This window comes from Triturus cristatus, chromosome 2_2, assembly GCF_964204655.1.
Source record: "Triturus cristatus chromosome 2_2, aTriCri1.1, whole genome shotgun sequence".
Classification (NCBI taxonomy): Eukaryota; Metazoa; Chordata; class Amphibia; order Caudata; family Salamandridae; genus Triturus; species Triturus cristatus.
Genome location: NC_140582.1, coordinates 1,006,309,246 through 1,006,322,706, shown reverse-complemented (window position 1 = coordinate 1,006,322,706; position 13,461 = coordinate 1,006,309,246). Strand labels below are relative to the sequence as shown.

The 13,461-nt window shown below is 44.4% G+C and overlaps 1 protein-coding gene across 2 annotated transcripts in view; it reads right to left on the bottom strand.

Annotated features, from left to right (window-relative positions):
• The window catches only part of EVC (EvC ciliary complex subunit 1), a 719,388-nt gene that overhangs the window by 64,968 nt on the left and 640,959 nt on the right, over nt 1-13,461 (bottom strand). For both annotated transcript variants that reach the window (XM_085642437.1, XM_085642438.1), the window contains exon 17: nt 7,250-7,355. In XM_085642437.1, coding sequence (XP_085498563.1) covers nt 7,250-7,355 — 106 coding nt within the window. The remainder of the gene's footprint in view (nt 1-7,249; nt 7,356-13,461) is intronic.

Genomic DNA, 13,461 nt, shown 5'->3' with positions numbered 1-13,461 from the left:
GGACAGCCTGGCCCACGGAGGCCTGTTGTTTGGCCTGCACGTCAACACAATAGTGTTTAGTGAAGGTAAGCGTGGTAGACCATGTGGCTGCCTTGCAAATGTCTTCTAAGGGAATATTGCCTAAGAAGGCCATAGAAGCCCCTATTTTACGCGTGGAGTGCGCCCTAGGGGGAACTGTGAGTGTACGTTTAGCCTTGAGGTAGCATATTTGGATGCATTTAACTATCCACCTGGCTATTCCTGATTTGGAGATCGGGTTGCCTTTGTGTGGTGGCGCGAAAGCAACAAAGAGTTGTTTTGTCTTTCGAAAAGGTTTTGTTCTGTCGATGTAATAAAGCAATGCTCTTTTAACATCTAGGGTATGTAGGGCCCTTTCAGCTACCGAGTCTGGATTTGGGAAAAAGACCGGTAGTTCTACTGATTGGTTAAGGTGGAAAGGGGAAATCACTTTTGGAAGAAATTTAGGGTTTGTCCTAAGAACCACTTTGTTACGGTGTAGTTGTAAGAAAGGTTCTTCAAGTGTAAGGGCTTGTATTTCACTTACTCTGCGCAGGGAAGTGATTGCGATAAGGAAGGCTACCTTCCATGTTAGGAATTGCAATTCACATTTGTGCATAGGTTCAAATGGGGGGCCCATGAGTCTTGTTAGAACCACATTGAGATTCCACACTGGGGCAGGTGGCAATCTTGGGGGAAGAATCCTTTTGAGACCTTCCATAAACGCTTTGATGGCTGGTACCTTAAAAAGGGACAGGTGTTGCCTATTTTGCAAGTAGGCTGCCAAGGCTGCTAGGTGTAATCGTATAGAGGAATACGCTAGATTGCATCTTTGCAAGTGTAGTAGATAGCAAATGATGTTTTGGATGGAAGCATCCAATGGATGTATGTGATTATTAGCGCAGTAGATGGCAAATCGTTTCCATTTAGCGGCATAACACGCTCTAGTAGTAGGGCGTCTGGCTTCTTTTATGATATTCATACAGTCTGGAGGGAGATTGAGGTAACCGAACTCTAAGACCTCAGGAGCCAGATCGCTAGGTTCAGTGTTTGAGGATCTGGGTGTCTGATTTCTCCATGGTTCTGGGTTAACAGATCCGGGGAGAGGCGTAGCTTTTGATGTGGAACTAAAGATAGTTCCAGAAGTGTGGTGAACCACGGTTGACGTGCCCAAGTGGGAGCCACTAGTATTAGTGTTAGTGACTGTTGTTTCAGTTTGCGTACCACAAATGGAACTAGTGGGAGAGGCGGAAAGGCGTACGCAAATCTGCCTGACCAGTTCATCCATAGGGCATTGCCCTTCGACTGTGGGTGTGGAAACCTGGCGGCGAAGGTTGGGCATTTTGTGTTTTCGGGAGTGGCGAACAGGTCTATGTCTGGTTGTCCCCACTTTTGGAAGAAGGGGAGTAGAACCTTGGGGTGTAGTTCCCATTCGTGGATCTGTTGTGTGTGGCGACTTAGGAGGTCGGCCACTTGATTGTGGATCCCTGGGAGATGTTCTGCTAACAGGTAGATGTTTTGGGGAATTGCCCATCTCCAGATTTGCTGTGCCAGTTGGGACAGTTGGAGAGAGTGTGTCCCTCCCTGTTTCTGTATATAATACATTGTCGTCATGTTGTCTGTGCGTATGAGGACAGTTTTGTTCTTTAGGTGAATTTGAAAGGATTTTAGTGCTAGGAACACTGCTAAGAGTTCCAGGTGGTTGATGTGGAGCAGTTTTTGTTGACTGGTCCATCTGCCCTGAGTGGTATGGTGAAGGAGGTGGGCTCCCCACCCCGTGAGAGATGCGTCTGTAGTTAGCACAACTTGTGGAAGAGGCTCTAAGAACGGTCTCCCTTTGGACAGGTTGATGGTGTTCCACCATTTCAGTGATCGAAGTGAGCGACTGTCCACCAACACCAGATCGGTAAGTTGTCCGTGAGCTTGGTTCCACTGTTGTGCTAAGCATTCTTGTAAGGGACGCATTTGAAGTCGTGCGTGTGGGACTATGGAGATGCACGACGCCATCATGCCTAGGAGCTGCATGAACACTCTTGCTGGAAGAGATGGATGAGTTTGAAATTGAGAGATGAGATTTTGTATGTTGGCTATCCTGGCTGTGCTGGGATAGGCAATGGCTTTGGATGTATCTATGGTTGCTCCTAGATACTGATGTAAGTGGGAAGGTTGTAGGTGGGATTTGGGGTAGTTGATAGTGAATCCCAAATCGTGGAGAGTTTGAATCGTGCGATGAGTGTGGAGAACGCATTTTTGGTATGTATTGGCTTTTATGAGCCAATCGTCCAGATAGGGGAAGACATGGATCTGTTGTCTTCTGAGATGCGCTGCCACGACTGCTAGGCACTTGGTGAACACTCTGGGTGCTGTTGTTACTCCGAATGGGAGAACTGTAAATTGATAGTGTTGCCCATCTACCACAAATCGTAGATATTTTCTGTGAGCGGGATGCATAGGGATGTGAAAGTATGCGTCCTTGAGGTCCAATGTGGCGAGGAAGTCTCCCTGTTGTAAAAGTGGGAGGACTTGTTGGAGAGTGGTCATGTGAAAATGATCCGAACGTATATACTGGTTTAGTAGTCTGAGATCCAGTATGGGCCTTAGTGTTTTGTCCTTTTTGGGAATGAGGAAGTATAGAGAATATACCCCTTTTCCCTGATGTTGAAGGGGGACTGGTTCTATCGCATGTTTTTGTAACAGGGATTGAACTTCTTGTTTGAGGAGAGAGAGATGATGCGAGGACATTGGACGTTGTTTGGGCGGTATGTTTGGGGGGGATTGTATGAGTTCGAGGCAGTAGCCAGACTGGATAATTTGTCTTACCCACCTGTCTGTGGTGATGGAAGTCCAGACAGGCAGGAATTGTTGGAGTCGCCCCCCGACCGGAGTGGAATGGTCTGGGGGGAGTGGTGGCAAGTCACTGTTTGGTGGCTGGTGAGGTGCGGGTGTTGTTGTTGTTGCCCCGTCCTCGACCTTTGTTATTGTTTCCCCTATAACCTCCCCGGAAGTAACCTCTGTTAGGGGATGTTTGTCCAGAATTTTTAAAGGTGGACGTGGTCTCAGTTGATGTGTTTTTGGAGCCTCCTCTATAAAAGGAGCGACGAAAGGAACCCCGGTTTTGATGAGACTGCAGTGCTCCCATAGACTTGGCAGTTTCATTATCCTTTTTCATTTTTTCTAATGCAGTATCCACTGCAGGGCCAAATAGCTGCTCTTGGTTGAAAGGTTGAGCTAGAATTGCGGTTTGAACCTCCGGTTTAAAACCGGAAATACGGAGCCAGGCATGTCGTCTGAGTAAGACGCCAGTATTGACCGCTCTAGAAGCAGTGTCTGCTGCATCTAAGGCGCATTTAATGGAGGCATTAGATATTAATTTGCCTTCTTGGATGAGGTCAGAGGCCTGTGACTTAAAAGGTTCAGGCAGATGTTGCATAAGGTCCTCAAGTTGGTCATAATGCGCTCTATCATACCTGGCTAACAGGGCCTGGGTATTCGCAATACGCCAATGGTTAGCCGCCTGCGCGGCGACCCGTTTGCCCGAGGCTTCTAAAAGCTTAGACTCCTTGTCTGGGGGAGGCGTTTCTCCAGTTGTCTGTGAGTTAGCGCGCTTCCTGGCATTTGATACGACTAGGGAGTCTAAAGGGAGCTGGGCCTTAATGTATGCAGGGTCTTGCGGGGCTGGTCGGTACTTTTTTTCGATGCGTGGGTTGAGAACCCTAGCTCGAACAGGGTCCTTAAAGACTTCAGTAGCATGCTTTATGACCCCTTTGATCATGGGCAGTATGTGAACAGTCTTTTGTGACTGCTCAAAGGTATCAAGGAGGAAGTCCTCTTCAATGGCGTCTGTGTGCATAGTAACGCCGTGGAATGTTGCTGCCCTATTTATAAGTTGGCCGTACCCTAGGTGGTCATCAGGAGGGGAGGGCTTGGAAGGGTAGGTAGTGGGGTCAGGCATGTCAGGTATAGGATAAGACCAGTCATCCATGGGTGCTGGGTCTGGGAACGTAAAAGGGTCGTTTGGGTCAACAGGATCATCAAATAAATCAGGGTCCGCCCCTCCCCCTAAGTCATCATTATCATCCTGTGGAGGAGGTGAATGATAGGGAGATGGTAAAGGTAAAGGAGAATCAGGAGGAGGAGGGGGGGACGGGTTAGGAGGTAAAACAGGAGAGGAAGGACGAAGTGGTGAAGTAGCACAGTCCTTTTTCCGTATGGGAGCTGGGGGAGGTGTAGTGTCCAGCTTCCGCTTTTTATATGGGATGGCAGTCACATGTCCCGTTTTAGGATTGATATAGATCCGCTTCTGAGTAGGATCTGGTCGAAAAAGATCATCTGGCTCCGAAGGTGGTGTCTGTGACGTCCGCTTCGGGTCTTTATGAGCTTGTTTCGGCGGGGACGCAGTTTTCGGCTCCGATGATTTTTTCGGTGTCGACTGATTTTTCGGTGTCGACTGATTTTTCGGTGTCGACTGATTTTTCGGTGCCGACTGAGGTTTCGGTGCCGACTGAGGTTTCGGTGCCGACTGAGGTTTCGGTGCCGACTGAGGTTTCGGTGCCGATGGACTTTCAGGCATCGATGTTGAAGAACGTTTCGGTGCCGGTGGAGACTTCGGTGCCGAGGAACGTTTCTGTGCCGAAGGAGATTTCGGTCTTGGAGCCTGTTTCGGTGCCGACAATGGGTATTTGGGTGCCGAGGGTGTTAAAGGCACAATTAGGTGAGGTTTGCTCGAGCCCGAGCCACCCACAGGCTTAGTTGTCTTCGGAGCCGGGCCCGAGGGCGGGGCTTCTGAAGAGGATTTCCGGTCGCGACTGGGCCCAACTGGCGGAGTCTTGACCAATGCTTTTTTGGATGGGGCAGGGGCAGGGGGGATGGTACTCACACGCTGCCCTGGAGTGATGAGGTCATCGGAATCGTCGGCTTCGGACACGATCTCGAGATCTTCGGTGTCGTCTTCGGGAACATCTTGAGCAAAGATGTCCTCCGGTTCTGGAGCTGGTTTGGCCATAATATGGCGTCGAGCTCTTCGGTCCCGGAGGGTCTTCTTCGAACGGAAAGCGGAACAAGCTGGACAGGTGGACTCGTTGTGTTCCGGCGACAGGCAGAGGTTGCAAACCTCGTGGTGGTCACTGTGGGGGAACTTCGCTCCACACTGGGGGCATTTTTTGAAGGGTGTCCTGTCCATCAGCCGCTTCCGGAACCGGTCCGAGTTGATGTCGACGTCGATGAAATGAAGATTAAAGAGTTAAATTGATTGTTGGAAGTTTTCTGCTGGAGCGGAAAAAAGTTCATCCGAACCCAATGGCGGAAAAAAACAATCTGCCGATGGAGTGGATGCCCATGCGCACTGTTGTCCAGGGGAGGAGTCACCAACCTCGTGACCAAAGACTTCTCCGAAGACAACAACAACCTGCAATCATCCGAGCCCAACACCAGATGGCGATCTTATCCTCAGTGTGTGATCTGCAGCTCATATGCCTCGAACATAAGCTTCCCTTCCTGGATGAGGTCATGAGCTTTAGCTTTATGCTCATCAGCCAGATGTTGGATTAGCTGCTCTAGCTCATCATAATGATCTCTGTCATACCTTGCTAACAGTGCTTGTGTATTAGCTATGCGCCAATAATTGGCTGCTTGCGCTGCCACTCTTTTGCCTGAGGCATCTATTAATTTAGGTTCTTTAGCAGGAGGCGGGGAATCTCCTGTTGTTTGAGAATTCGCTTGTTTACGAGCATTTGATACCACTAAAGAATCTAATGGAACCTGACCCCTGATGTAACTTGGGTCTGTAGGTGCAGCTTTATATTTTTTGTCAACCCTAGCTCGCGCTGGAACTTTGAATACCTCATCTACATGTTTTGACATACCTTTGAGCATAGGTAGTGTATGTGTAGTCTTTTGCAATGCTCTTAGTGTCTCGAATAAGAAATCTTCCTCAAGAGGCTCCTTATAGAGCTGTACTCCATGGTATTGCATGGCTCTATTAAGCAGTTCAATGAACCTCATATTGTCATCTGGAGGAGAGGGCTCAGATGGGTATAGGTCTAGGTCGTTATTATTCCGATTAGTGTTATAGTCGGCCCATGGGTCTGCAGCATAATCTTGTGGCACATCCCCATGAGTGTCCCAGTTGGGAACCCTATGATGAAGCATCCCCATGAGTGTCCCAGTTGGGAATCCTATGATGAAGCATGCCACCAACTAGGTTAGTGGGTGAGGGTTATTTTGATAAACCCATGTGGTTGTTGGCATTCCAATATTCACAGTAGAGTAGTCCTTGCTTAAGGATTCACAGGTGGGGCCGTCCATGTTGTTTCTGAAAAATGTAGAAATTAGCACAACAGTGGTTTATTAATTAAATACACATTAAAACGACTAATACCTGCCACCCAAGCCATTCTTATAGGCCCTGGTACCTAATGTTTTTACAAATTAAGCACCGTTGAGGGCATTCACAAACAATTAAGGCTAAAGGAGAAATGCAATAATGTGTTGCACAATTTCCACACCTTTCCATGGTATTTAGTACTGAAGATTTTTTACACACTTATAGTAGTAACTCAATATATGCGTGCATAGAATTGTTTTACAAATTCCTGACAAAATTACTAAATGAGGTATTTCTTGCTGTAAAGACACATTTATTACAAAAAGTACGAATGTAAACAGTGCCCAAAATGCTCAACAGTTTTCAATGGCCCATCTGGTGAATGATGTAACAATACATGACAAAACCCAAGTAGACACAAGCAAACAAAGTTACATTTTGGAATCCTATTGTTGGTGATGCAGGACTGGGTAAACCAAACTCTTTTTTTTCTCTACACTGGAGGCTCCTCCAACCTGTTCAGAAGGTATTTTGTATATAGGCTCTCACTAATGACACATTATCTAGAATGTATTGTTCAGAAAGTAATTTGTAAATAGGCTATCACTAATGACAATTTATCTAGAATGTTTGCACATTGGTTTTGAAATGCTGATAATGAAAAATGCAGCAACCAATTTCATAATTACAGTTACTTTTAAAAAACAGCCTTATTGCTGTCCCACTCAAAACACAGATTGGTAATCGCCCAGAAAGTCAGTACTCCTTGTTTTGCACCATCAACAGACAGTTTTTCCACTAGGATTTATACGGACTAGTTATATTACCTGTTTTTGTACTCGAAATTAGGAAGCACACAGTCTTCCCAGCGTAGTCTCTTGGACGTATTTCTGCAAGACCTCAAAAGGTACAATTTCTCTTCGTGCTTACCTGTGTTGAAGACCAGATGTTGCAGTCAGAGGTCCACTGATCTTCTGTTTCATGTTCTGGTCGTTTGCTTCTCTCTTTTTTCTCCTCCTGTTCTCTAGAGCCTTTTCTGTAAAAGAAAAATATTACAATAACAGCCCACGGCATAGCAGAATAAGATTGCAACATGATGATATTTGCTAAAGAGCTTGGACCTGATACACACAGGGCCTTCACACTTGTGGTGGAGGCCCTGCAGTCATGGATGAGTCCCCGCACTCGGGTGGAATCTCCACAATGTGCGAAGGTTCCGCCAGAGTGCGGAGACTCCTCCATGACTGTGGGGCCACGTGTGAGGAGGCGATGCGGTTTGCTTTGAAAGTGCAGGTTGTGCTTGGGAAACTAACATTATATTGCCTATGAGACATCCATGAGGCTTTCTTTAAGTTGCTAAGCGGAAATAATAATAGTGTAACTTGTACAGCACATAGCTACTTCGAAACAAAGTGTCCCAGTGCTAAGGTCCAAACTTCCGCAGGCCAAGTGCACCTCTGTTGTCGCAGAATTAGCTCAATCTGAACAGCCAGTTTTTTTTTACTTTTTCGATGCCGAGGGGGTCTGATAGACTGAAATAGGAAGAGAGTGGCAGAGTCTGGGTGCTAGATAGCTAAAAGAGCTGCCACCGATGGGCGCTCTTTTCACTTTATGGATGCTAGCCAGCATGGCACCAGTATATCTTATCCTAGATGGAACAAGGCACTTAGTTCTGCGCCAATATTTCTACCAAACTTGAAAGGGATACCCAGTCCACTCCAGAATGCCTGGTCATCATACCCATCAGAAAAGAATACAATTGTGCAAAGACTAACACAGGGAAGATAGCAAGGACAATTGTGCAACTGACAAAGGATATGGTCAATCACACATTAACCAGCTGTCCTCATTCTCCCAGCACCAGGGGTGCGTGATCTCAGAATAGTATCTGACTGTAGCTTCAGCAAGCATCCACAGTTCATAAAGTTGAAAAATAGTCGATTGCCTATCGGTACGTGGTGGTTGGAGCTATTTTGCCTCATTCCTTTGTGAAAAGCAACAGACTACTGAAATTTTATGGCCAGAATGGAGGCTAACATTATTGCATTTCTCCTTTAATGCCACCCCATAGCAGCTCCTTTAACAAAATAAAACACACAAAAAACAAAGTTCTAACATCATAAAACCGTAGAACACTCCTTTCTATTCCTTCTTTTTTGCTGCTGCAGGAACAGATAAGTATTTTAAACGGTTCTATAATTAATGTTGTTTGATGTGAGAAAGAAGGAGTGTGGAAGAATAAGTTTATGTTGAAACATATGTTATAAAGTCGGTGCTTACTTGAATTTGAGAGAATAAGGATACTTTTGTTTTCAGAAACATCGAGGTACTAGTGTTTTTAAATTCAATTTTATCACAAAATTAAGGTTATGGGAGAAGTCTATTTTGTGAAACTCCCAATAAAATATGACTTTTAGGGGCTAAGATAGGAATTGTTATTTATTTTGAGGCTTACCAGCATTTTAAAAAAGAATGGCAGTTAATAACCGAGCAGTGCGCCCTGCTCGCGTGTTGCCATTGTGATAGGAGGCTCGTGGGGAGTAGGCGAGGTCTTTCGGCATGCGACGATCGTGTGAAGCCAAGGAAGGCCACCGATGATGAAAAGAGGAGAGAGGAACGTGTAGTCACGGAAGGAAGAGTCATGGAGAGTGCCAGTTGGCTGAGCTTATTAATTGTGTGGAAATAAAGAAAGGACTGCGTTTGAATAGCGTGGGGGCCATTTTAGATGTTTGGGATGGTATTCCCTTTTGTTAATGCGATTAGGTTCGACAGTTAGGCAGTTATTCTAAGACGTTTCAGTTTACGGTGACAGGAATTTCTGTCAGGAAGATGATTCAAAGGACAGATCTTTTCATTAGAGGTTTAAGAGAAACTTTTAAGGTGTAATTCATTAAGAGTGAACCTAGTAGTTTGGGCAGCGTAGAGAGTGCTAATATGGAAGAGAGAATATTTAATATGTTAAATATATGTTCTAACGATTTTCATAGTAAGATGGAGAAAAAAAATCAACAATTTAATTAAGTCTAAGGGTGTGTCTACACAAGAGGAAAGGATTTATTCTGCAGGAGAGAATCCTGTCGTGGAAAGTAGTGATAATGTCTCTGGGAAAAGAAAACATATTGTAGAGGTGAGAAATATAGATAAGAAAATTAGGAAAGGAGAATCATCTAAGTCTTATGGTGATTCTAGGATTTGTGATGGTGTCATGGATACACATGGGGACCAAGTAAAGGGTCCAGAATATACAGGTAAAAAGTTTGTGGAAGGACGGAAACATTCCTCTGTATTGTGTGATGAATCCTCTGGCAATGCAGAGGTAGAATTAAGTTGTTCCTCAGAATTTGAGTCAGAGGAGGAATGCAGGGGAAATTTTAAAAATTCCACAAACAAAAGAGATACATTGGAGACAAATGAGGCTCTTTTGGATACTTTGGGTGAATTTATGTTTGATCCTTCAATGATAAAACACCCTTTGTCACCCGAATGGGTACCGGTGGCTCATGTGGCTGAGTACATGGAATCTTGGTTAAGGAAGCAGTTTACAAAAGAGGTCAGACTACGATTAAGATCTGAATGCCCGAGACCTCGTTTGGCAAATAAAGTGATGGTGACGCCTGAATTGTATGCAAAAATAGTTGCATTTATTAGCAAAGGATCTCGGGATCCAAGGAAAGGCTTGGATAAAGGCCTTAAAATGTGTCGGGATCGATTACTGGATATGCCAAGTCCTTTGGCCAAAATTTTAGAGACGGTTGAGGAAGCTTATGTTGTAAACAAAGGTTTCGATGTGGGGGAACTATGGCAATGGATTCAGAGGGCAGTAGCTTTGCTAGGTAATGCAAATACAGCTTTATCCGTTGAACGTAGAAAAAAGTATATTGTTGAAAATTGATCCAAAACTAGGAGATCTTGCCAGAAATTACGGGGGCAATTCTGCAAGTGGCATGCTATTTGGAGATGACTTCATTAAGGAGATGTAAAAGTTTGTGGGAGCGTTTAGCTCATTGCAGAATTCACAAAGGGAAATTAAAAAGTGTTTGACAAACGTGTTTTTGGAGGGGCTGGGAGAATGAGAGGTTGTTTCCCCGGCCAAGGTCAAGGAATTACTAGGGCATTATATAGGCCTTGTTCATATCAGACCTCATACTATGCTGGCGGTTTCTTTCAACAAATACGGAGGAGTAGAGGAAGAGGTGGACGAGATAATCGACGTTCAAGAAGTTCAGATTAGACAAGACCCTTTTGTTACCCTCCAAAAGTTGGGCGGCAGACTTGTCCAATTTCATGGAAACTGGAAGCTGGTGACAAAAGATCTGTGGGTCTTGGAAACTGTTTTAGGATATCGGATAGATTTTTTAGAGGAACCTTTTCGAAGTCATCCCCCAGTAATGTTGAGATTCAACACAGAATTCACAGAGTTGGTAGAAAAAGAAGTTCAGGAATTGGTTGCCAAGGGTGCAATTGTGGAAGAAAAGTTTATTTGAGGGTTTGTGAGCAATATATTTATAGTGGAGAAAAAAGACAAGGGCATGAGACCAGTAATAAATCTAAGAGGGTTCAACGATTGGGTGGAATATCACCATTTCAAAATGGAAGGGATACATTTGGTGAGAAATGTTCTTCAAATGGGGGACTGGATGACTCGTCTGGATTTGAAAGATGGTTATCTGATTATCCCAGTTTGGGAGCCTCATCAGAAATATCTGTGGTTCAGATGGGGAGGGAAGATGTGGAAGTTCACTTGACTCCCTCTCTGACTTTTTTCTGCCCTGTGGTGTTTCACCAAGGTGCTTCGTCCGGCGGCAGCTAATTTGAGAGAGAGAGGGATCAGGTTGATCATTTATTTAGACAACATTTTGTTGATGGACAAAAACAGATTGAAATTGATGGAAAACACAAGGTGTGCAAAGGATCTGATAGAGAGTTTAGGATTTGTGGTGAATATGAAGAAATCTTGTCTTGTTCCAGGTCAGGTGTCTCAGTTTCTGAGGTTCATGGTGGATACAGTGGTTGGTCAGCTGTTACTTCCAATAGAGAAGTTAAAGTCCATAAGGAAGGAGATATGGACAGTTTTAGATGCAGACAAACGTTCGTTGAGGAATTTAGCAAGGATAATTGGATTGCTTTCCTAAACAATTCAGGCCATTTTTCTGGGACCTTTGAGTTATCGGGCACTCCAGAGATTAAAAGCAGAGCATTTGAGGAATGGAAAGAAATATTCGGAAGATATAGTTCTTTCGGTGGAGAGCAGAGAGGAGTTGGTTTGGTGGTTAAGGAACCTGAAGGCTTAGAATGGGAAAGCCATATTTGGGCAGTGTCCAGAGTTGGTGACAGAATCAGACACGTGTTTGGAAGGATGGGAGGCAAGATGTGGTTCAGTGACAACAGATAGAGTTTGGTTGGAGGAGGAAAGGAAACTCCAAATAAATTGTCTGGAGTTGTTAGCAGGTTCTTTTGCAATAAAGAGTTTTACAAAGGACAATGCAAACTGCTCAGTGTTACTGAAAATGGACAATGTGTCAGCTGTAAGATATATGAACAAGTTGGGAGGACCAAAGTCAAGGGACCTTGCAATTCTAGCCAAGGTTTTCTGGGATTATTGTCTTCATCTGGAAATTGTTGTATAGGCAGAACATATTCTGGGACTGAAGAATATAGAGGCGGATTGGTGTTCAAGGAATTACAGGGATTGAAGCGATTGGAGATTGGACAGTCAGGTTTTTCAGGATCTTACGTTAATCTGGGGTCCTTGCGATGTGGATCTATTTGCGAACAGATTAAATGCACAGCTACCGAGGATTTACAGTTGGCGTCCGGATCCAGAAGCTCTGGGGTTAGATGTATTTTGGAAGAATTAGAGGGGTCTCGGACCTAATGCTTTCCCCCCATTTTCAATGATCACTTGGTTGACAGGAGTTTTGAGGAAGTTGAAGGGGACCTTGGTTTTGGTGACTCCTCTTTGGAGATCTCAAATTTGGTATCCAATTCTGCTGGTAATGTCGATAGATTTTTCATTTCTACTTCCTGTATTCCAGGATATCTTACTGAATCGTTGGGGAGAGAGGCACGAATTGGTAACGTCAGGTCAACTGAGGCTGGTGGCTTGGAGAATTTCAGGCGAGTATGGGAAGTGCCTGGTCTTTCACAGGCAGCTTCAAGTCTTAAGGACTTCTGGGCACCAGGTACAAGGAAAACGTATAGACTGGCATGGCAGAAATGGGTATGCTGGTGTGTGGAGATAGGTTTTGATCCCGTTTCAGTTGAAGTAGAACACTTTTTGTCTGGTCACTTTGAAAAGGGATTGTCTTACAGAACCATTAATGGATATAGGTCTGCTATAGCGGCAGTTCATGTGTCGGTTAATGGGGTTTCGGTCAGACAAGATATGCTGGTAAGGAGAGTACTGAGGAGTATCAGGATTTCAAAACCTCCTGTAACTAGGTATAATTCAGATTGGGAGGTGTCTAGGGTACTGCAGTATCTAGATGGGTTGGAAATGTATGAATGTTTGAGTTTGAAAGTCTGTTGTGTTTGATATATTTTAGGAGAGTATCGGATGTAAGTGTTTTGGATGTGTCAAGTAGGATTTTTACACCAGAGAGAGTTTGTTTTCATTTAACTAGGAAAAAAAAATATTACAATTTTTTTATCCTTTTTTTTAATGAGAAAGTGAATTTGTGTGTAGTATGTGGTGTCAAGGAATATGAGAAGAGGACAGCTTTCTTGAGAGCTGATTGTGAAAAGCAGATGCTTATTTCATTTAAGAGTCCACATGAGTCCACATAAAGCGGGCTCTTCACCTACTTTGGGTCATTGGGTGAAAGAGGTTATGAAATGTGCAGGTGTGGATGTAAGTGTGTTTGGAGCACATTCGGTGAGAGGAGCATCGGCTTCTAAGGCTTTTCTACTTGGAGGAGCTGTACGAGACATCTTACGATGTGCAAATTGGTCGAATGATGCCGTTTTTAGAAAATTTTATTTCAAGCCTGTGGAATGTGCTGCTTCATTGTTAATGGAAAAACTTTGAACTTGCAATAATGTTAGCGCTGGTCTAGCCATAAAATGTAGATTTTCATCAGCTTGGCGTTCAGAAAATCAGGATTTTTATTAAAGACACGGAGGCTAATATTAATCCCCCCCTG